This window comes from Penicillium antarcticum, assembly GCF_028974205.1.
Source record: "Penicillium antarcticum strain IBT 31339 chromosome Unknown utg000008l_segment0_segment0, whole genome shotgun sequence".
NCBI classification, from domain to species: domain Eukaryota; kingdom Fungi; phylum Ascomycota; class Eurotiomycetes; order Eurotiales; family Aspergillaceae; genus Penicillium; species Penicillium antarcticum.
The window spans coordinates 762,011-785,428 of NW_026695306.1; the positions used below are offsets into that span (position 1 = coordinate 762,011).

Genomic DNA, 23,418 nt, shown 5'->3' on the forward strand with positions numbered 1-23,418 from the left:
ACGGACTTTATATTCGCTTATATCGGCATTTCTGCTATCTTCCGGTCACGAATTCAATTAGTCTGCTCCCAAAGCGCAACTCCGCACATGGCAGCCCTGTAGGGTACCTATCGGTACTCACAGAGTGCAACGTCATAGTATGACGATCGATGTATCACCAGGTACCCAATTCAGGTTACCTCGGATCCTTCACTATCGGAATTGACAGAAGCCCCGCTAGAGCCAAGATGCAACACTTGGCTTTTCTTTGGTTCATTTATCTCTCGCGTGCCCATGGCTTCTCTTTTTCCCCCCAGACATGTCTGTTCCCACTGATGTCGAGGCCGTCGCGCCTGTGTACAAAGTGTACAAGCGACGGTTCTGGGGCTTGGCTCAGTTGGTCTTGCTGAATATCGTTGTTAGTTGGGATGTATGTCCATGTCCATGTCCAAAATACCCACTTGCGTGCGCATAGATCGCGATCGCCGTTGCTAACTCTACTCACAGTGGTTAACTTTCTCATCTATATCGACTACGGCGGCGGAATACTTCGATGTATCCGAAAGCGCTATCAACTGGATGAGCACCGGCTATCTCTTCGCATTCTGCGTTGTCAGCCCGTAAGTATAAAAGTGGATTTCACAGTTTCATCCCGAGCTGATCTGATCTGATCTGATCTGATCTAACCGTGATACAGCCTGGTCATCTGGATCTTAAACAAAGGCGGTCCAAAACCAGCCATCGTAACGACAGCAGCCCTGCTGCTAGTCGGCAACTGGCTCAGATATGCCGGCACAAAAGCAAATGGCGGTATCTTTGGACTAGCAATGTTCGGCCAGATCCTCATCGGATTCGCGCAGCCCTTCTGTCTCTGCGCACCGACACGATATAGCGAACTCTGGTTCTCAGATCGCGGCCGAACAAGCGCAACAGCAGTCGCCAGTCTGGCGAATCCGCTCGGAGCAGCAATAGGCCAGCTGGTCGATTCGGAATGGGCGACCAACCCCTCCGATATACCAAATATGGTGTTGTACATCTCCATTATTGTACGTGTCACCCACCTGCCAATACCAGCCTATACCAACCCACCGCAACCCAACAACTAACCACCACCACCACACCCCCAACAGTCCAGCGTCGCAGCAATCCCATCCTTCTTCCTGCCCAGCAGACCTCCAACACCAGCCAGCGCCTCCAGCTCCAATATGGACCAAACCCCCCTCCTATCAGCAACGAAACAACTAATAAGCACCTGGGAATTCTGGCAAATCCTCCTCCCCTTCTCAATATACGTAGGCTTCTTCAACAGCATAAGCAGCCTCCTAAACCAAATCCTCAGTCCGCACGGCTTCACCGAAACAGAAGCCGGCATCGCCGGCGCAATCCTAATAGTCGTGGGCCTAATCACAGCAGCCATCCTCTCTCCCCTAACAGACCGCTTCAAGCACTACCTGGGCAGCATTCGCGTCCTGGTGCCGATCATTGCAGCCACGTATATCGGGCTTATTTTCGCTCCTGGGAGTGGCGCGGGGATTGCGCCTTCGTATGTTGTTTGTGCGTTGCTTGGTGCATCTTCTTTTGCGCTTTTGCCGATTGTTTTGGAGTTTTTGGCGGAGATTACTTATCCGCTTTCGCCTGAGATTGGGAGTACGATTTGTTGGACTGGGGGGCAGTTGCTGGGTGCTTGTTTTATTCTTATTCAGGATGCGTTGAAGATGGGGAGTCATGCGAGGGTTCCTGGGGATATGCGGAATGCGTTGATCTTTGCGGCCGTTGTCTCTGTTGCTGTTGCGCCTTTCCCGCTGACTATTGGGTTGTTTGGGAGGGTTGTTGAAAGGAAGAGGTGGATTGTTGATTCTGGGATTGAGTTGAGGAATAGTGGGGATGAGGAGAGATCGAAGAAGGTTGATAAAATTGACTCGGTTGATTCTGGGGGTTCTGCTGATTCTGGTGGCTCTGGTGCTTCTGCCAGGGATACGACGACTCTTTTACGCTGATGTTTTGTGCTACTGGACTATAAGCGAGTTTTTCGTCTCTTTGCTCCTTTGGTGATGTTTTTCTTTTGAAGGCTTTTGCCATGGACCTAACCGAGATATATACCCTTGATCTTACCGGATCGAGTTGTGTGGCCCTCCCTATGACTGCGATGTCTATGCGATGCCCTCCATCTATCATTATTAGCGAATTGTCATCATTTTTTCCAATGAGCCAATTGATGAACATAACCATAAGTTATAATACTGGGTCCTTTCACGATCTGCTGCACCAGAGCACAGCGCATGCGAAATACATCGTATATGCTATTACTATGGCTTGCGTAAGGTCTCATACCTGCCGGCATGAGTGTTCACCTCACTCATAGTTCATCTTTGGGCAGTGAACAGTGGCGTCGCCCACACCTCGTCCTTTGCTTGAGCACAGATACCTTTATCTGCCAACTCTACTCGTCTTCCTTTATATTCCAGTCCTGGCCAATCGTACGGGAGAGACTGGCTGCAGGCAGAAGGCTTCGACAACAATGTCTGTTTATTAAAGATCTCCGCGCTAACAGAAAGAGGATACTTGACAAAAGGTGCTGACAATGTCATGATATACCACTTTCCTGCTTGTAATGTTCCTGTTACTCTAAGGAGAGGGCCCCGATCTCGCGGGGCGAAACCACCATGCATCGGTGGACACCCAGCAGTCAGAAATGATAGCTGAGCTGTTCATCGAGCTTTGCAAGACCCCACACCAGCAGGTGTCCGAAATTGGCCATCTAGGGTTGGGGGCTCAAGTTCGTTAACCTGGGTTCGTGGAAAAGGCAGTGAGCATTGGAGGATTTCTGCCGATTGGACAAAAGGCGAGGCTTTCGTGATAAGGGTTTGAATGAGTTCTGTACATAGAAGCAGCAGACCTAGAACTTCGCAACCTAAATACGACATCGGATACTAATACTTCAACGTATATCCCCCGCACATGCCTATACTAGTGTAGTTGCTTGCTGGCCACTGATGGAGCCGTGCCCACCACGGCTTAGACAGTCTGACGGACTCGCGCATGGATACTGAGTCTTTTCCCTTTTCACAAGCCGGACATAATCTACGAGAAGGTCAAGGAAAGGAGGACGAGCTGCATTAGAATCAAGTATCCTTTGTTTCTGCAAGTTGTATGTCCTAACACGATGTATAGGATGTGAGGACGCTTCCTTTTGACACGAAGGTGCAGAAAGCAACTAGCTAGACAGGTATCGGGTATCGTACTGCTCTTACTCGCCTCGACTACAGACAATTGCATCTACGCTTGGTTCCTGTGCGTCCTCTCCCTCCCGGTTCGGCAGTAGACGGCAAGTCAGGAGAGCCAGACGATGTTGCAGAAGAGGACGTATGGTTCTAGACGATAGTGAATGAATAGCCCATTTCCAACAAGGGAATTGATAAGCATGCAACAGTAGTGCAATCAACTATATCACGCGTTGCATCGGAAGTATACCAGACTAAGAGACGAGTGCCAATCAAGACAGATGAGATTCGTTTTAAAACAAGAGAGTAAAGAAAAATCAAAAGCACAGTTCGAACAGGCGGAAGACCAGCTATCTGTACATGCAAGACAGGGAGAAAAGGGTCAATGATCTATTATTCGTTTCCTCCGGGCCCTTCCTCCCTGCCTTGAAAACACAATATAATATGCGCACACATACACGAGGAAAGAATAGATGAAGAGGGAACACGTTCTTGATCAATCCTGCGTTCTCAATCCAAGGCAAGCCGCCAGGCTATCGGTATCCAAATGCCGTGGCGGCCATCAGAAAAACGGGATTGGGTTTTTGGGTCGGCGTGTCTATGGATTTTCTCGTATCGAGGGCGCGGAGAGCGAGGTGCGTCACCGGATCGATGCGGGAAACTATTCGGGCGCCGATGCAAACGTGGGTGAGACGTTTACTTGAGCTCCCTCCAGAGCTTGGGGGCAGCACAGGCGGTGGCGCAGTGGGTGAGGTGGAAGACTGGGGTGGTGTTAGTCGCACAACCGAGAATCAATGATAGACAATTCGAAGTGTGTCCGGCTTCATCGTTTGATCAGCTCTGATCACTGTTGGTACTTACACTCCTCAACACAGTCCTCCTTGGGACCCTTGTAGTCCTCATCCTCCTCCTGGCGGGTGACGCGCTCAACGCACTCGTCGAAGTGGTGCTTGTAGGGAGCGCACTGGGCGGAGTTGGCGCACTCTGCAGAAACAAGTCAGTTGCTGATCGAGATCAATGCAGATGTTGTTTCGACGTGATTGCAATGCCATTGGTGCTGTACGATGCAGGCGCTGATCCTGACACATAAGATGAAGGGTGCGACCAATTGCCCATTAAGCGCGATCGCAGGGCAATAAATATGGGCAATGCATCGGAAAACAACAACTGAATGAGCATGGAGTCACTCACCCTCCTCGAGCTTGGGCTTGATGTCCTCAGGCTCCTCTTCCTCTTCCTCTTCTTCCTCCTCTTCCTCCTCGGCCTCAGCCTCGGCCTCCTCTTCCTCGGGGGCCTCCTCGGAAGACTCCTCAGCGGGGGTCTCCTCGGCGGATTCGGACTCGGTGTTCTCCTCGGTCTTGTCGGAGGACTCGTCCTGGGTGGTTTCGGGTTCCTGGGCGGGAGCCTCAGCCTGGGCCTCGGCGAAGCCCAGGGAGGAGACGACCTCAGAGAAAAAGTCGGAGAGACCCATTGTGATGAATTGAACGACGGTGACCGGGGGGTCTTGGGTGTGGGGGGTGGGATTGAAGGGGGTACGGAATTGAGGGAGGTTGTTGGTTTTGCCCAAGCTGCTTCTTTCGGACTGGAAAATCGGAAAGCCCCGGCCGCTGAGAGACGCCAATTATGCCGCACGTGATTGGTCGATGGGTAGTCCAGACATTTTGACTATATAACGTTGTTTAATTCTATTTTTTTATATTTGATATTGATTTTACAGCCTATAATGCATTCAAAGATACTTGAATACTTCATATAGGCACTGGTGAAGACTGGTGGGGGCAGATGTGGCATCCAAGTGCGTCGCACCGCTTTCGTTTCGTTAACTTAACTGACTGATCATATCGTACATGTATGAAATAGGAGATTTTAGAAGTTGAAAGATTTCATAGGTTCATAAAATGAGATGATTTCCGGCTTCACATCCCAACATCTCATAAGAGAATCAGCTGGTTCGCCGTAACCGCGCCTCCAGCTCATCTGCGACACTCTGTGATTGCACTGCCTCATAACATGGAGGCGGTTCCACGGGCTCGGTGCCTGCATCGGATACCCGGCTGCTTGTAGGCTCTGTGGGTAGTTCACTGGGAACAGCGCTGGTCTGCGTTGCGTTAGGTGGCGCCTCGTACGCGGGCAACTCTTCCAGGTGGACAGCAGAGAGATCCACGTTTCGCTGGCCGCGGGTGCCTTCACTGCCATTTTCGACGGCCTGTTCAAGTCGCTCCTTGATGCGCTCAAAGTTAGTATGGAAATCAAATGCTCCCCCTTCCTTGAAGGTCACTTTCAGCTGCACGGCTGGCAGGGATGGTGAAATGCCTCCTCCTGATACGGGCTGTACCAGTGCTGTCCATACATTTGGACCGAAGAATGGAGCTGATACATGAGAATCCTTGACACTCAGAAGTGGTGATGAGAAGGACTGGAAATCATTTGTTCGGCTTGCCGGGAGATAGACGACCTGGTCAAAGTTGAGAGAAGCTCATTATATATGTCTGGACTGTACTAACTCTTTGGTTGGTGAGATGAATGCAGCCTGCGCTGCTTTGGACTGAAAGCTTCTCTGCGCCTTTGTATCCGGATGGCGGGGTTAGGGATACACTGGTGCGGGGAGGCGAGGAATATATTAAACGTTCGTTGGGAAGGCGGACAAAGCCTTCCTGGTCATGAAGCATTACCCAGCTAGAGAATCAGTTAGTCTTCATGCTTCCATACCTGAGAAGGGACCGTACTTGAGAGACATGATGTGCTATCATGCCAAGAAGTTGGGATCAGATAGATCAGAGGCAGAACAGGTGACCTCGGACTTCAAATCAAAAACTGCCAAATCACCAAAGACCGGAGAAAGTCAAGAAGTCAAAGATGAAGTTGGGGCGGGGCAGGCGGGGAGGTCCTGCAGGGGAAACGTGAACTTCGATTTCTTTGTAGATCAAAGGGTTTGTCTTCTCCACTGCATTAAGCTTATACAGAACGCATTTCGGCTTGGCCTGGTCGATCCGCTACTGCATACGCTTTGATCACAAGGATATTCTCCCAACAGAACTTGCATAGACGTTGGGATGAGGGGCAAATCTGGGGTTGTAGATGTGATGTATTGAGTATTGAGTATCTTGAGGCTACGAAGTGACCAGCAGCAGACCAAGTGGCATGGCCTGTGCACTGTTCCAGTCTCAGGCCACTCGAACGGTCTCATATACCTATATTTTGAGCTTCAACAGTAATTCAAGTGGAAGTACAAAAGCATTCGTATTGCAAAAGAACCTGTTCTAGAAGCGTCCGAGCCCGCGCTAAAAGCCAACTTCCGGTTTCGAAAAACTTCCGCTTCTCACTCCCCTTGATCTCGTGCTCACTGTCTACTATATTTCATACGGTAGCTGGGAGTGAACAGAAGCTGTCCAGGTATGTTTCTAGCTCTTCCGAGCTATTCCAAGCTCATCCGGTGCGGCTACTCATATTGCTAGGGACTTCATGTCGACATCATAAGGCACCACTCTTATCGCCGAACCGGGCCACTACAACATGGGAGACAAAGGACCCTACATTCCACCCCTCGTCGGGTGGATGTACGATCTGGTCCTGTGGACTTTCTCTGTGCTGATTGATCTCTTCTTCCGCGAAGTGCACCCCCGGGGATCATGGAAGATCCCTCGACGTGGTCCCATCATTCTGGTGGCCGCGCCCCATGCCAACCAGGTAAGCCGCCCAGCTTCCGAGACACATATAAGATGCTGACGGGGTCGCGCAGTTTGTTGATTCTCTAGTTTTGATGCGCGTCATTCGCAGCGAAGCCCATCGTCGAATCTCATGGCTCATCGCCGACAAGTCCTTCCGGCGCAAGTTTATCGGATTCCTTGCACGAGGCATTGGAACACTCCCCGTGGCACGTGCCATGGACAACTTGAAACCTGGCACTGGCACCATCTATCTCCCTGACCCGATCAACGAACCCACTCTGCTACGCGGTGTCGGAACGAACTTTGAAGGGCCCGGCTTCGAGAAGGACGGGACTATCGCGTTACCCACGATCAACGGAACATCACACAGTACTGCTATTGCGGAGGTCCGCGGACCTGAGGAATTGGTTCTCAAGAAACCATTCAAACACAGGGACGCGTTGGGTCAGCTTACTGGGCGCAAGGACATTGGCAGTGATGGAAAGTTCTCCGGCGACGCGTCCGAGCAGAACCCTGAGTTCAAGGGCACCAAATTCAAGGTTGCCCCTCATGTCGATCAAACCGCGGTTTACCAGGCAGTCTTCAAGCGACTTGGTGCTGGAGGCTGTGTTGGTATCTTCCCCGAGGGTGGAAGCCACGATCGCACTACACTGCTTCCTTTGAAAGGTAAGCTCTATTGGTTATGCGCGGTGTGACTTCTTGCTGACATTATATAGCTGGTGTGGCTCTGATGGCTCTTGGCACACTGGCAGAGAACCCGGACTGTGGCTTGAAGATCGTTCCTTGTGGTATGAACTATTTCCATGCTCACAAGTTCCGTTCCCGTGCTGTTATTGAGTTCGGTACTCCAATCGATGTCCCACGGGAATTGGTGGAGCAGTTCAAGCAAGGCGAACGACGAGAGTCTGTTGGTGCTTTGCTGGACATTATCTATGGAAGTCTCGTCTCTGTCACTGTCACCAGTCCCGATTATGAAACTCTGATGGTAAGCCTCGCACCGATTTCAGATATGTACTTCGGCTCACAAATGATAGGTTATTCAAGCGGCCCGTCGTTTGTACAACACCAAGGGCAAAAAGCTCCCTCTTCCCAGGGTCGTGGAACTGAACCGTCGCCTTGTGAAGGGATACGCCCACTTTAAGGATGACCCCCGAATCGTTGATCTGCGCAAGTCTATTGTAGGTTACAACAAACAACTTCGCATCCTCGGAATCCGTGATCACCAAGTTGCCTATGCCAAGTTCTCTATCCTTCAGGTGGTGGCCACATTGCTTTATCGCTTGGGCAAACTAGCCCTTCTGACAATTGGAACACTGCCTGGTTTCCTCCTGTTTACCCCCGTTTTCATCGCAACCAAGTATCTTTCTGCAAAGAAGTCCAAGGAAGCCTTAGCTGCTTCTACTGTGAAACTTCAAGGCCGGGATGTCATGGCTACATGGAAGCTTCTTATTGCCCTTGCATTTGCCCCTGCTCTCTACGCCTTTTACACTGCGGCTTTCACTTATTGGACCTACTGGAACCGAGTCCAAGGGTTCGTCCCAGACTGGGTGCCACTTTGGTCTGTGGTGATGATCGGCATGATTCTTTTCCCCACAATCACATTTGCGGCTCTGCGCATTGGTGAGGTGGGTATGGATATCATCAAGTCGCTCCGCCCGCTTGTCCTGTCCTTGAACCCGTCGTCAGCCAACACTCTGGTGAGACTCCGTGAAAGACGCGCTGCGCTCGCTCAACAAGTGACCGATGCAATCAACACCATGGGTCCTGAGTTGTTCCCCGACTTCGATGCCTCTCGGATTGTCACGGACCCGTTCCGAGACGAAGACTCGGAATCCAAGGAGCACGGACTGCCGGAGATCAGAAGAACCAGTGTCTCGGAAGCGGGCGAGGGAATGCCTACATCGGAGCCCTTGCCTCGTAACGAGTCCTTCCACAATTTGGCTAACATTGGCTTTTTCTCTACACGGCCTCCTAGCCGTGATCATAGCCGCAGCAGCTCTGCCAGCGGCCGACCCGGGTCTCGACACGGGCTGAAGCCGCTGAGCCCTCTCACCCAAAAGGATCCGCTTGAGGATGTCAGTTCACGTATCCGGGATGCTATGAGAGAACGTGGAGAGCGCCGTCGCCGTCGCAGTGAAGATGGAAGCTGGGATATGGCTAGCTCTGGTCCTGGCACACCCTCCAGTGCCGATGAGTACCGAAAAGACCTGTGAACTACCAGTATAACTGTTTTCCATCATGCACATCATAGCGGCGTCTGTTGTCAAATTGTGTGCATTTGCTGTGTTTATGTACTCGTGCAAGATATCCTCTTTGTTAATGAATGTTTTGACCCTATTCAATCCAATGTAGATATAGATACGCCTGGCCAACACGAGATGCCAAGATACTGGGTATCTCGGCACTAATGCAGGCGGTGATCTCAACAAATCGTAAACTCGACTTGTGGCAGATATCTCCGCATAACTTGCCACGTCCGAGAACAGCCTTGAGCAGGGGCCAAAAAGCCCAGAACAGGAAAACTAAAAAAAAAACAGTGCAGCCTAGCATCGCCTCACATGCAGTTCAAACCTCCTCGGTTTCGCATCGCAGCTTATTTCTTTTCTCTTAAATAATTGAACACGTTGCCTTTGACCGAGTCCACCCAGCCGCTAACCGTGCACTTTCTGCCTCACTCCGATCTCCCCATTCAACTCCCCCGACTTCTCCAGAGAGTCTGGAAATCAAGTCTGCGGGATTCATCTCGAATTACATCATGGCGGGTTCAATGCATATGTCGCGACTGCGGAACTGGTTTCTCGCCTCTCCGCCTGTTGAGTTCGCCATCACGAACCTGAAGGACCTGCTGATCGGCGCGCTCCAGCAGGGCCCTATCCCTCAGCATGTGGCCTTTGTTATGGATGGGAACAGGAGATTCGCCCGCTCTCATGGAATCGAAACAGTGGAGGGACACAACTTGGGATTTGAGGCTTTGGCAAGGGTGAGTTGCGACCTTCCACTTGACAACTCGACTCTTGAGGCAGGGCCCCTACCTCGTGATCTGATACTAACGACTACTTATTTCAGATCCTCGAAGTCTGTTACAAAAGTGGTGTAAAGGTAGTGACGATCTACGCCTTCAGCATCGAGAACTTCAAACGGTCGAAATTCGAGGTGGATGCGCTTATGGAAATGGCCAAGGTGAAGCTGTCACAGATGGCCCAGCATGGCGACCTGCTAGATCGATATGGCGCCAAGGTCCGCGTCCTGGGCCGCCTTGATCTCCTTAAGCCCGATGTCCTGGCTGCTGTCAATAGAGCCGTCGACCTGACTAGCCGCAACGGAGACCGCGTCCTGAACATCTGCTTCCCCTACACCTCCCGCGACGAAATCACCACCGCCATCCGTGACACAGTCGACGACTATAGTAAGCCGATCCCAAACGCCCGCTCCGCAGCCGCCGCATCCCGAACACCCTTCTCGGAATCCCATATTGCACATAATATCCGCGCGCAGACGCTCAGCTCGAAAACACACGATACACCCAGCGACTCGGAATCCACATCTGGATCCTCGGCCCAGGATGACGATTCAGTTACTCGAAACGACCGCACTAACCGTGTCTATGAGTCCGGTTCCTCCTTCTCATCCTCCACAACCCTCCACCTGGGAGGCCAACAAGAGCCTCACAAGGGCTCACCACAGACTGCCGCGGCGGAATCAGACAGCCCAGTCTATATCTCCCCTGAAACAATCTCCCGCCAAACCCTCAACGACCGCATGTTGACCAAGGGCACACCACCCCTCGACATCCTAATCCGTACATCGGGCGTGGAACGCTTAAGCGACTTCATGCTCTGGCAAACACACGAAAACACAGAAATTGTCTTCCTGGATGTAATGTGGCCGGAATTCGACCTGTGGCATTTCCTGCCCGTGATGCTCGGCTGGCAGCGACGGATCTCCAAGTCGCGGCAGGACCCTGATGCAGAGGGCAACTTTGCTGGTGATAGTCCTGAGTCTAGTGAGGAAGACCTCGATGCTATGCTGTTGCGCCAAGGTGGCAAGGATAAAGGCATCTAGATATATACCCATACCCTGAGTTTGACTTTCTTTCTTTCTTTCTTTGCCTCTTTTTTATAATCTATAACTTGTTGTCTTTTCAGCATCTTGCGGCGTTTTGCGGTATTACACTTCGGCATATCCTTATCCTTGTTGGATATTGACATCCCATACATACCTTTTTGTATTGATCTATAGAAGATATGTACTTCTAATCATGATGGCCATATATGGACTTAAGAGTTGATTGCCGTAGGCGATGGTAAATTTGCTATTTTATAGGAACCAGAACTTTTACTATCCGTTCATTCCGATGCCCACATCTTTCACAGACCGGGTTGGCTTCCAAACCGAACTTGTAGCAGCAAAGTATACTTCAGGCTGTTTTCTACCCTTACATCTAGCTATCTAGGTAGTCATAATTTCCCACCGCATGCAGAAATGTATCTCCAGACGCGGGTAACAAACTTAGTTAATCAAGCAAGTATGTTTGCTAGATTAAGTGACGAGGTAAAACTTGCATGAAAAGGCATTTCAATTACAGCCACAAGTAAGAATATTCCATCCAAAAACTGCTTATTTCTCTTCTTTTTCCATCTCCGTTCAACCCACGTCTCTTTCTCTATATATCTATAGCCGTCCTCATCCATGTCTGCACACCTACAATGCAAGAGCCAACCCTTCGGGCTTCCGCCCGACGTAGTAGCTTGGAATGACTCATGGGCTTCTTTGTCCGGTTCCTGACTGAGTTTATTGAGCAAGCTGGTAACCATGGCTAGACACCATGTCCTTGTTTCTGGTAATAGTTCATCCAAGTGCTAAATTGTTGGACTCACAGTTGACAAGTTCTATGAAGTTCGAATGTATAGATACAGACCCGCACGGCCCCTCACCCGATATCGGGGCACGTGACAGGTGAGTCACCCGCACATCGGGGAAGAAGAGGAGGGGTGGTTCAGTATGTGAATTCTCCAATCACCTCTATTATAATCAATTGAGTCAAAATGGTCAAGCAAATCGCCGGTTCCAAGGCCCTTCTTCTGGGTTCGGGTTTCGGTAAGCCTCTTCTATCTACTTCCAGGTCCAATGCGCAATGGCCGGAGTGCCCCGCATCGGCTTGCTATTGGCATGAAGTCGCTAACTGTTGACTTTGGATAGTTACCAAGCCCACTGTTGAGGTTCTCAGCAAGGCTGATGTCGAGGTTACTGTTGGTAAGTAATTCGGAGAACATTCATGGCATCAATGGAAGAAGAACACTCACTGACCATGTCGTAAACAGCTTGCCGTACCCTCGAGAGCGCTAAGGAGCTCGCCTCAGGCTTCAAGAACGCCAAGGCTATTGCCCTTGATGTTAACGACGATGCTGCCCTTGACAAGGCCCTCGAGCAGGCCGATGTTGCCATCTCCCTGATCCCTTACACCTTCCACGCCCAGGTCATCAAGTCTGCCATCCGCACCAAGACCAATGTCGTCACCACATCCTACGTCTCCCCCGCCATGATGGAGCTCGATGAGGAGTGCAAGAAGGCCGGTATCACTGTCATGAACGAGATCGGTCTTGACCCTGTAAGTACATAATTATGCCCGATATATTTGAAACACTGCTAACTCATTCTAGGGCCTGTAAGAAAACCACACAATGATATAACCCTGACAGACGCTAACATTTCACAGTGACCACCTCTACGCTGTTAAGGCTATCAACGAGGTCCACGCCGCTGGCGGCAAGGTCACCGGCTTTGTCTCCTTCTGTGGTGGTCTCCCCGCCCCCGAGTGCTCCAACAACCCTCTGGGCTACAAGTTCTCCTGGTCCAGCCGTGGTGTACTCCTCGCTCTCCGCAACGCTGCGAAGATCTACCAGGGTGGTAAGATCGTCAGCATTGACGGCCCCGAGCTGATGGCCGCCGCCAAGCCCTTCTTCATCTACCCCGGCTTCGCGTTCGTCGGATACCCCAACCGTGACTCCACTCCCTTCCGCGAGCGTTACGAGATCCCCGAGGCCCAGACCGTCGTCCGCGGTACCCTCCGTTACCAGGGCTTCCCCGAGATGATCAAGGTCCTCGTCGACACCGGCTTCCTCAGCGACGCCCCCAGCAAGGTCTTCGAGACCGCTACCTCCTGGAAGGAGGCCACCAAGCAGGTCCTCGGCGCCACCTCTTCCTCCGAGCACGACCTCCAGGCCGCCGTCGCTTCCAAGACCAGCTTCCCCAACAACGAGGAGCGTGACCGCCTCCTCTCCGGTCTCCGCTGGATCGGTCTCTTCTCCGACGAGCAGACCACTCCCCGCGGCAACGCCCTTGACACCCTCTGCGCTACCCTTGAGAAGAAGATGCAGTACGGTCCCGAGGAGCGTGATCTCGTCATGCTCCAGCACAAGTTCGAGATTGAGAACAAGGACGGTTCCAAGGAGACCCGCACCTCTACTCTCTGCGAGTACGGTAACCCCGCCGGTTACTCCGCCATGGCCAAGCTTGTCGGTGTTCCCTGCGGTGTCGCTGTTAAGCAGGTTCTCGATGGTACCATCAGCCAGACTGGTGTCCTTGCTCCTATGAACATGGAGATCTGTGCTCCTCTTATCAAGACCCTCAAGGAGGACTACGGCATTGAGCTCATTGAGCGCACTCTGTAAGAGTGTAGTCGGATGTAAGAAATATCTGGCTAGTAAAAATTGTTTAGGAATGAAATAGACGACGAATGACAATGCAATGTGCTTGGACTTCTAAAAAAATTGACTTATGTAGAGTTGAAGCATATTGACTATAACAGAGGTCATTAGTTCTTTGACGCTCCTACTTGATGAACCTACCATTTCGAACCACTACAACGTGAGGCACTTAAAAAAGAGGTAAAAAGAGTTGAAGAAGAGAGGCTAAAGTAGGGCAAAGAATTTCGTCTAGAAAACAGTTAATGCTTAATTAGCGGCATTGTATACAATATTACGGCCCCGGCTGTACTAGGAGACTAGCATGTCGCACCCGGACAACATATGTACATATACACACCGAGGGAAACGTGCACTGAGTATATGCTTGTGAACTCCATGAAATATATAGCACATGTCCGAGTTTTCTTTATTGAATGCCTAGTTTTCAATTTTTTTTTCCTTCAGTGATAGTCGGTTTACATGTTTGAAGTTGGGTATCAATCATCGCTAATTTCAAGCAACCACCACTTCTATCTTGTTCCCGTGTTGGGCGAGGGCCTCTATTAGTCGAGTATATCCTAGGAACTTGGTGGGGCGTGACTTTGCCAGCTCTGCCTCTCGAAATAGGGGTTGCCGTAACAAAGTAGACCTTAAAAACATGGGTTGAAAAAGGGAAGAGTCCCGAGAGAGCAAATAGAGCGCATTTGCCAAGACTTTGTGGATCCATGGTTCGAGACTCGGCCATTTTTGACGTAATTGATCCTATCGCGGGTATTTTCACCTTGTAATTTGCCACTTCACTCCTGCTCCCTTTCAAGGACCAGGGCAGATATAGCTGTTCAATCTTGCTTGAGGGGACTGTCTCGGAATGGCCAGCTCTCCAGAACTCGATGGTGACCGTCGCGCGCGGGAATTGTATCATTATTTTCAGCCTGACAACCCGGCGCTGCTTCCGACTGACGAATGCTCTACTGCCAAATCTTCGAACAAAGTCAGTCCCAATTTGGTGTTAACTGCTTTGGCTCAACTTGCGGCGATAAAGTTGGGGGCTCAGCGGGCCATCATCAGGTATGTTCCACTGCGAAGTGGAGGAGTCTGGGGAGTCTGTGGAGTTTATAACCGTCGTTTTCGGCGGATTCTTGACAAATTGGGGGCTGTTGCAGATCATTGCTAAAACTTGAAATAGTTTGATAGACAGGGAAACGCTCTATGTCGCTGCCGAAGCATCGCAGTCGTTAAATCTAGGCAGAACTGATGTCTATGGCGATGATGGGGATGGTCTCTGGATGGGCTGCGGGCATGGCCCTGTCGCGGGCACTTTATGCGAGGTGATAATTTATGATATGCGTTCTATCATCAATCATTATGCTGATTCATCTCTTGGCAGAAAACCATCACTTTGAAGTCCACTTCCAAGGAAAAATACCCATTCTTTGTCGTGAATGATCTAAAAAATCATCCTACTTTTCGCGACATACCCTGTGTGGCTGGGCCTCCTCACTTCCGCTATTATGCAGGGACCCCATTAATGACCAGAAACGGAATCAACATTGGCAGTTTATATGTGATTGATCCTCGGCCTGACCTGTCTTTGACCGACTCCCACAAAGAAACCCTTGGGACTATAGCAGATGCTGTCATCGATTACATGGAAGCGTCGCGCCACTCACTAGAAGCAAAGCGCTTTAGCAAACTACTTTCCGGACTGAACTCATTTGTACAAGGAGAAAGCAGCTTTGAAACCTCTCAGAGACCAGCATATCAGAGCCTTGGCCTGTCGAGCCAGGATTCTTTACTTACACCGAGTCCGCATCCAAACTTGGAGCGCGAGCTTAATGCTTCATATTTTACGGCCAGCAGCATAAACCTATTAGTGCGTTCGCCAAATCAAATAAACAGTATCGCCGAGGATGTATCGTCCAGTTTTGACCCCTCCGCGCCTCTAGGGCGCGAACTTCCAAACCCACAAACACCAAAGTCACCACAAGGCCAGACTAGAGACAGGACACAACAGACGTTTCAACGTGCTGCCAATCTCATGCGGCAGAGTCTAGATCTAGGGAAAGACGGCGGCATCGTCATCTTCGATGCAAGCGAACGCGCCGAGCTTGACTCTAACAATATTCTGGACCAGGAGCAAGGCCAGAAACGAAAACTGGCCAATATTCGGGCGATGTCAGAAACAGAATCTCACGTCAGTAACGGGGTGTCCCATCCAGCTCCAGCCCCACAGATAGATCTATACTTTGCCCGCCGAATGCTGCACCGTTACCGACGCGGTGGGCTTTGGTATTTCCACCAAGACGGAACGGCCTTTTCTTCCGATGAAGATACAGCCAGTACAGGGAGTCAGAAAGACGCACTTGGGCTTCCTCCACCGCTGTCTGCGCACCCACAGTCAACCGGTCCACTACGTGAGAAGGATCTAAATGCCTTGAAGCAATATTTCCCCAATGCAACAAGAATAATCTTCGTTCCACTCTGGGACTCCCTTAATTCTAGATGGTTTGGTGGCTGCTTCGGTTGGAGTTGCCTGGAAAACCGCGTCTTTAGTGCCCATGTTGAGCTTGGTGGACTATTCGGGTTGGGCTCATCCTTGATGGTCGAGTACAGCCGTATTCAAAGTCAAGAGTCTAACAAGAAAAAGGATGACTTCATCAGTACCATTTCGTGAGTGACAGATTCCCATTCTCATTCTCATTCTCTTTGCTCTTCACGCTATATCATGGATGTATCTGACAAGAATAATATTAAAGACACGAACTACGCAGTCCGCTCCATGGAATTTTAGCTGCCAATGAATTTCTAGCCGAGTATGTCGAGTCAGAATTCGCACGGAGACTACTTGATACTATTCGTGCCTGTGGCCAAACTCTGCTTGATACCTTCGAGCAGATTCTAGATTTTACCAAAATCAATTCCTTTGAGAGCAAGCGACACCGATCCCGTCCAGGTTCTCCTCGTTCAAAGACCGATCAGGAGTCTAGCAATGAGAATCCAAAAGCGCAGCTATTGCGTATTCTCAAATTGGTCGATGTCGTCGCAATCATTGAAGATGTCATCGAGAGTGTCTATTCGGGACATATGTTGTCGAACGCCATGGTGAATGGCAGCAGGGAACCTGGGAAATGGTCATCGGGTTCAACGGCATACTGTAACGGGACAACAGAAGTTTCTAACACTGCAAAAATTGACGTTTCAATTGATGCTGCACCCCAAGACTGGGAGTTCGTACTAGAATCAGGGGCATTACGACGTGTTGTTATGAATGTCGTCGGAAATGCGTTGAAATACACCCAGCAAGGAACTGTTTCTCTTCGTCTTGAAATACAACGAAAAGCCAAAGGATCCAATCGCCAGACATCGCCCGATACCATTGATTCCCCGGTACTCGTTCTAACAGTCTCCGACACGGGACAAGGCATCTCAGACGAATACCTTCGTTCCAAAATCTTCACGCCATTTTCACAGGAAGACGCCTTGTCTCCGGGAACAGGGCTTGGCCTTGCACTCGTCCGTGACATCCTTCGGTCTCTTGGTGGTAACATCTCAATCAAAAGTCAGCTTGGGGTTGGCACAACCGTAAAGATGACCTTCCCCCTTGCAGAACCTCAACACCATGAGCAGATTGAAGCCCACTCATCGATTTCTGATCCTTTACCACGTCCATCAGATCTTATCAAACGAGTGAGGACAGAACTTGAAGGGAAGGCTCTGCGGTTCATCACTGTCCAAGATCCACCATCCAGCATGCCTCCTTCAAATCATATGATCAGACATTACCTGACAGAGTGGTTTGGAATGAAGATCGAAAAAAGCGAGTCCTCAAAGCCCGTTAATCTAGTAGTCGTCGATGAGCGTCACTTGAATCTTGTCGAGAATGCACAAAGTCAAGCTTTAATTCTTGTCTTATGTCATCGAGCATCTCGTGCGCGCTCAACGATGACTGCAGCGAACATGCTATCTTCCAACACGGTATGGCTTAATCTTCCGTGTGGTCCTCATCAACTAGCCCGGACGCTGCTTGACTCTGTCAAAAACATTGCGTTAACCCAAAATCCCGGACTGCACAAAGACTTACATAATGTACCCACAACGCATCTATCTGAGCCTGAGCAGGCCTCAAAACAGTCCATATTGCCCGATGCGCATGAAAAAGCACTTAATCTGGCGCAAGTCACAGTGCGCTCTGTGCCAGACCCTGAGTTCGGCACCGAAATAACGCAACATCGGCACATCACAACACACAATCCGACGCACAGTCTACCATCGACGAAAGGCGATTCCATAGCTAAGGTTACGCATGGTATTAGCCGCACTCACATTTCACCAACTACCGAGACAAAGGATGGCATCAAGATCCTTTTGGTGGATGATAACGCAATCAACCTCGCTCTTCTCGAGAAATACATATCCCGAATAAAGCCACAAATCCTAGACACAGCCATGAATGGAGAAGAAGCCATCAAGGCAGTACAGAACATGTCTAGTGGCTATAAATACATTTTCATGGGTGAGTCTTTCTATCTCCCACATCGATTAATTTCGGCGCCATGCTAATATGAGTACAATCAGACATGTCTATGCCGGTCATTGACGGGTTCGAAGCAACACGGGCAATTAGATCAATAGAAGCAGCGCGAGGAGAGAAATCGCCGGCCACCATCATTGCGCTTACTGCTCTTGGATCTGATGAGCATATCAAGAACGCTTATGCAGCTGGTGTCAACGTTTTCCTTGCGAAGCCGATTTCTTTCAAGATCATTTTGGGACTGGTTGATGAGTGAAAGAAACTTCAGTCATAAGAAACTATCGTTGGTTTCGACACCAATAACGATTTGCGCTACTTTGATGAGTTTGCTTCGTGTGTTCGTGGACATGGACAGGTGATTTAGGGCATTGAACATCTATAACGCATTATTCCAGTCAGAAAAGATTTAATTACTTGCCTTGGTGCCCACACATCGCCTTGCTTCACCCTACGAACGAAATAGGCAAGGGCAATACCACGAAGACATGAACGTGTTAGGACATGTGGCTTCAATGTGGCACACATGCTTTGCATCTGCACCATATGTACTCACAAACCTAGCAGCACTCTAATAGCAATCCCCCACCACCTTGGATCGGACTGGTCAAATTACTGTGCAGTTGCCACCTAGGACCTCCCCTCGAGCATCCCAAACCCCAAACCCACGCGTCAGTCCAAGGAGCGCTTGACGGGCTATCTGAAGAATTGATCTTGGAGTTCCACCCTAGCGCCCAGACATGTACATAAATCTGGAGTATAGCCCGTCCTCATTCTAGGGAGGTCAAGGGTGTGAAGTACGCCCCCTCCCTCCCTGGACAGCTGCAGTAACGTAATCCACGACCATGTGGTCCAGCTACAACACCACCTGAGAAATTGAGATTTCATGATCATACATCTCAACAAACAATCCTTTCTATGATTCGAAATGTAAGACTAGTATATTACCATGTTAAGCATAGGTAGCTATATCAGTTATGTATGGAGTGAATCAAAGTTGACGATATTACCCTAAAATACGTCGCATTTTTACCTTTTGGTCTACAACTCTATATAACTGGACAGTGAGGTCTCAAAATAGTCTAAGGTGTGTGAGACATAACTTAATTGAACCCTTACTTGTAGTGTTTTCGCAAAGTTAAATTTACTATTAGACTTTGAATGTAGGAGTTAAGGATTGTAATTTATCGACTTCAAGGCGTGTAATCAGCAGGACCACTCGCCCGCGTGGGCCACTGGGTGGTGGAATACGTTACTTACTTGCACACATTGTATGTTTTATTCACTCGGATTTTTATTGTAATCCTAGTCAAAAGGCTTCAAGCGTGCGTCTGATTCAGCAGTACTGTGTACTGCACCTCATGATCTTCATGATCAATAATTTATCGCGGATGATTTCGGCGATCGACGGGATCTACACTTCGAATTTTCAGTGACCTCGATTCATTCATGTTCAACCATCGTAGCGTGTCACTTGCTACTACATCAGAGGACGATGGATACTATAATCCGGTATATACTCAGCCTTTTTGTTCTAGGAGGATTCCTTTCTGGCCATGCCAAGATTTCAGCTTGATGTCCTGTAGGATGGATCATTGGTGATCTCACTGTCGATCCATTTTGCATTCCCTAGTCAAGATTTATAGTGCAAGGAGATCTTCATAATGAGTCGTCGTGGATCCACCTACTATAGCTTGGCTGCATATGAGCCCTCACCCTAATTGGCAATGTCTCCCCAGGTTGCTAGCTGGCCCCGGCCTGAGAATCAAGTTGTGATCAAAGTGGACATGTATATAATTCTCAGGGACATCGCTGTCCTCTAAAAGCATCTTTCTCATTTCAACCGTTTCTTTATCCTACCAAGGCCTCGAGCCGAAGTCCCAAAAAATGCATTCTTCTATCCTCTTCGCCGCTTTCTTCGCCACTCGCTAGTGTCATCCCTAGAGACGCACCTGAGCACTCGGAACTTTTCACCGACAAATAGAGAGCAGAATATCGCGACTGCCTCCACACGAATCGTGAAGAGATCAAAGGGTTAGTTGAAGCTGTTCTCGAGTATATCGTCGACGACAAGCCCAACCAGGACCAACAAGATTTGATGGATTCCTACCTCATTCAACAGGTATAAAATTTCCCTTGCCATGTAGAGGTAAGTTTTGTGACCAACAGTACTCACACTGCCTTCTATTGCAGAATCGTGATAGGTGCAATGGTATTCTAGGCGTTTAAGACTAGATCGCAAGCGATGAAGCCCGTGTTCGGACCGCAAGATGCCGAATGCATCGGACCGAAACCTTGTCAATTTACTGGCTGAAGTCCATACTTTGATGTATTGTGAGAGTATCGAGAGCATGGAGCACCATCTGCCAATGTTGCATTCGGGGGATCCAAGCGGCGTCGACTTATCAATACACAGCTTCAAAGTATCATATTCAAATCAAGTCGAGCCTCTCGGACGAAAGCTTAATCTTCACCACGTCAGAATGCTAGTCATGGCAAGGTGGCTTCTATAGATGTTGCAGGTGTTTATCTACGAGTATTTATTTCCTGGTAGCAAGCTCTATGGCCCTGATTCACAGTATTTCTCGACGATATGCGGGCTTGGCAATCAGTAATTCTCACCAAGGCGGACAAATCCAGTCTTAATTGACTCCCTCACTCAGCTGTTCAGCGCATCCAATTTGAAGCTACTCTTCAGTCAATCCCATCTTCTAGATTTCAGACTAAATCAGTGTCATACATGACAGCGATTAATTTGATTTGTTTAGATCAAATCCCGTGTAGAGTTGTGCTGATCGTTGCTTGACAATATTTTCTTTGCAATTGGTGACATTCACAATTTACCACGCCTGTCTAAATTAATTTCCGGATCCTCTCAGGTGCTTCAGATGTCATCTGCCTTGATAACTTCAGGCTTTTTGAAGAGATCTGTGCATGGTTTCACGACATTAGGCTGAAGTCAGGCTGGGCCCCTATTGGGTAGGCCACAGTGCGTGCGAAATCGGCCGTTGGAGAATCCAGCGAATCATCACTTGGAGTTTCATACGCCCATGTGCCAAGAACCAGATTCAATCTGGAATACATTGTCTGTTTAAAGTCAAATATGATGCGATGAAGATCTTCCTTGAGGCCCTTCTCCAGAGTCTGAGCACAGACTCATCTCATGGCTACAACAGGGAATTCCTAAGTACATATGACAATCTATGACATAACACATATCCGAAAGCGAAAGGAACAGCAGGCTATGTGCTCGCTGTCGTATAATGATTGACGTTAGTCTGCATTTGGTCGCGATGTTTGGGGAGAGCAAGATCTTAGGGCTTTCTGGACCACAACTTATATAAAGGCATCTGACCATCCCAAGTAGCAAATTTTGAACCAAGAAAGATCCAACCGCTCTTATACCAATAAATCTATTCTGTCTCATCATGCCTCCCAGAAGCCCTTTGGCTGCTCCTTCTAGGGCTATAACCTCTCTCCGTCCTGGTATTTTATCTTCGGTCTCAAAATCTACCAGTAGAGCCTTGAATCCAATAGAGAGGTTCTCTCATCGGAGATCTATCCACACCGAAGATGGACTGACACAGAAGGTCCAAGCCACTCTGGAGAATCGTCGCGAAAAAGGGAGATTAATCGAGCCGGCAAATCCACAGCAGACCGCGCATATGGTGGACTTCGGTTCGAATGATACCCTTTCCCTAGCCTCGTCCGGGGTTCTGCGTACAGCGTTTCTTGATGAACTTGCCAATCATCCCCATTTTGAGGTTGGTAGTAAATCCACGCGGATATTTGAAGGGTCTACCCAGTACCTTCTGGACCTGGAAGACCATATGGCCCAGTTCCATCGAGCAGAATCGGCACTGTTTTTTCCGTCTGGCTATGAGGCCAATATGGCTATATGGTCAACTATTCCGCAGCCTGGTGATGTTGTGGTTTACGACGAGTACATCCATGCCAGTATCCATGACGGAATGCGCAATGGGAGAGCAATGACTCGAATGTTCGCCCATAACAGCTGCAAGTCCCTTCGAGAGTGTCTCTTGGACATACGTCAGGAGTTTCCAACTGTGGCGAATGGGGAACAAACGGTATTCATTGCTCTTGAGTCATTCTACAGCATGGATGCCGATATGGCACCTGTCCATGAAATGGTAAAGTTGGCAAAAGAGATCCTACCCCAAGGTGATGTAGCCTTTTCTATTGATGAAGCCCATTCAAATGGCTTGATCGGTGAAAACGGATCAGGATTTATCTGTCATTACGGCCTCGAGGACGAGTTTGCCATCAGACTGCACACGTGTGGTAAGGGGCTCGGCTCAACTGGAGGTAAGTTTGCCAAACAAGCTCTGTTGAAGAAGTCATCTTTTGGTACCAGAGTTTCTAATCCACCGTTAGCTGCTGTACTTGCCAACCCCTCCATCCGCTCCTATCTGATCAACTATGCGAGAGGCCTGATTTTCTCTACTGCTCCCGCATTTCCATCGTTGGCGGCTGTAAAGGCAGGATACACCGTTCTAGCTAGCAAGGAAGGCGAAAATGTTAGTTTACAAAGTGACAAAGGTTGAAGATAAGAGACGTTGTACTAACAGATAACCAGCGTCGAATTCGTCTGCACAATAACATTCGCCATTTCTATGAAACGCTCACTGGTCATTCCGAATGGGCAAAATGTGTATTCGGTGGAATTATCAGCCTCCATACCGAGAAGACCTGGGATGCAGAGTCATTCAATGCCCCAATTATCCCACTCGTCACGGAACTTGGACAAGCAGTCAGCCTGGCCAAGAAATTACAGAAATCCGGTTATCAGGTCAATCCTGTGTTCTACCCTCTCGTGCCTCGAGACAAGGAGCGAGTCAGGCTGGTCATTCATGCAGACAATACAGTGGCCCAGATTGAGGGGGCCGTAAACGTAATCATGGAATGGTCGTCGGAACGTTCAGGGGGCCAGTTTGGGAAATCAGCCAGTCTTGTGTCCGATGAAGACATGTATCAAAACACAGCCTTTTCTGATTAAGGCTTGCCTGATTAGCCACAAAAGATTGGGAATCTTTGAGTACCAACCGAAACCCAGCTTTCGGGTGTTTGCTATGTGGCCTAGCTGTTCAAGACCATTACGTGGTCATTTGAAAGGGACCATTAGGCGCCATTTTTTATGATTCTTGGACTGATGCTTCAAAAGTGGACAGAAATGAAGTTGAATTTTCGGGTTAAATTGCTCTATAATTTATGCGTTTGTATCCACGCAACATAGGTCCCGCAAATCCAAGGGTCCGTTTTATAGCCCAGCGGGACCTTCCCCAGACGCCACCTTGGTGTGTGGAATAAGCTCCTTC

The 23,418-nt window shown here is 49.3% G+C and overlaps 8 protein-coding genes across 8 annotated transcripts; 6 read left to right on the forward strand and 2 right to left on the reverse strand.

Moving 5' to 3' along the window:
* Positions 1-298: 298 nt before the first annotated feature.
* N7508_007817 (putative cell surface receptor/MFS transporter (FLVCR)) lies at positions 299-1,976 on the forward strand (the record flags this gene model as incomplete). The annotated part of the gene is made up of 4 exons (XM_058465881.1): positions 299-409; positions 487-599; positions 677-1,025; positions 1,110-1,976. 4 exons carry the CDS (start codon positions 299-301, stop codon positions 1,974-1,976), a joined length of 1,440 nt encoding a protein of 479 aa, XP_058317209.1.
* Positions 1,977-3,884: 1,908 nt separating this feature from the next.
* On the reverse strand, positions 3,885-4,671 carry N7508_007818 (cytochrome b-c1 complex subunit 6 family protein; the record flags this gene model as incomplete). Its single annotated transcript, XM_058465882.1, has 3 exons — positions 3,885-3,961; positions 4,062-4,184; positions 4,392-4,671. 3 exons carry the CDS (start codon positions 4,669-4,671, stop codon positions 3,897-3,899), a joined length of 468 nt encoding a protein of 155 aa, XP_058317210.1. The 3' UTR covers positions 3,885-3,896.
* A 471-nt stretch (positions 4,672-5,142) lies between these two features.
* N7508_007819 (GRAM domain-containing protein) lies at positions 5,143-5,937 on the reverse strand (the record flags this gene model as incomplete). Its single annotated transcript, XM_058465883.1, has 3 exons — positions 5,143-5,655; positions 5,705-5,876; positions 5,927-5,937. The coding sequence occupies 3 exons, from the start codon at positions 5,935-5,937 to the stop codon at positions 5,143-5,145; spliced, it is 696 nt and encodes a 231-aa protein (XP_058317211.1).
* Positions 5,938-6,713: 776 nt separating this feature from the next.
* On the forward strand, positions 6,714-9,081 carry N7508_007820 (putative glycerol-3-phosphate acyltransferase Sct1; the record flags this gene model as incomplete). Its single annotated transcript, XM_058465884.1, has 4 exons — positions 6,714-6,887; positions 6,940-7,534; positions 7,585-7,853; positions 7,903-9,081. The coding sequence occupies 4 exons, from the start codon at positions 6,714-6,716 to the stop codon at positions 9,079-9,081; spliced, it is 2,217 nt and encodes a 738-aa protein (XP_058317212.1).
* A 542-nt stretch (positions 9,082-9,623) lies between these two features.
* N7508_007821 (undecaprenyl diphosphate synthase family protein) lies at positions 9,624-10,930 on the forward strand (the record flags this gene model as incomplete). Its single annotated transcript, XM_058465885.1, has 2 exons — positions 9,624-9,848; positions 9,935-10,930. The coding sequence occupies 2 exons, from the start codon at positions 9,624-9,626 to the stop codon at positions 10,928-10,930; spliced, it is 1,221 nt and encodes a 406-aa protein (XP_058317213.1).
* A 983-nt stretch (positions 10,931-11,913) lies between these two features.
* On the forward strand, positions 11,914-13,539 carry lys9 (saccharopine dehydrogenase (NADP+, L-glutamate-forming); the record flags this gene model as incomplete). Its single annotated transcript, XM_058465886.1, has 5 exons — positions 11,914-11,965; positions 12,068-12,121; positions 12,190-12,476; positions 12,529-12,533; positions 12,585-13,539. 5 exons carry the CDS (start codon positions 11,914-11,916, stop codon positions 13,537-13,539), a joined length of 1,353 nt encoding a protein of 450 aa, XP_058317214.1.
* Positions 13,540-14,422: 883 nt separating this feature from the next.
* On the forward strand, positions 14,423-18,341 carry N7508_007823 (hybrid sensor histidine kinase/response regulator; the record flags this gene model as incomplete). The annotated part of the gene is made up of 5 exons (XM_058465887.1): positions 14,423-14,622; positions 14,741-14,882; positions 14,942-16,224; positions 16,311-18,067; positions 18,130-18,341. 5 exons carry the CDS (start codon positions 14,423-14,425, stop codon positions 18,339-18,341), a joined length of 3,594 nt encoding a protein of 1,197 aa, XP_058317215.1.
* A 3,406-nt stretch (positions 18,342-21,747) lies between these two features.
* Positions 21,748-23,099, forward strand: N7508_007824 (aminotransferase class I/II-fold pyridoxal phosphate-dependent enzyme; the record flags this gene model as incomplete). The annotated part of the gene is made up of 3 exons (XM_058465888.1): positions 21,748-22,408; positions 22,478-22,620; positions 22,680-23,099. The coding sequence occupies 3 exons, from the start codon at positions 21,748-21,750 to the stop codon at positions 23,097-23,099; spliced, it is 1,224 nt and encodes a 407-aa protein (XP_058317216.1).
* Between the last annotated feature and the right edge of the window lie 319 nt (positions 23,100-23,418).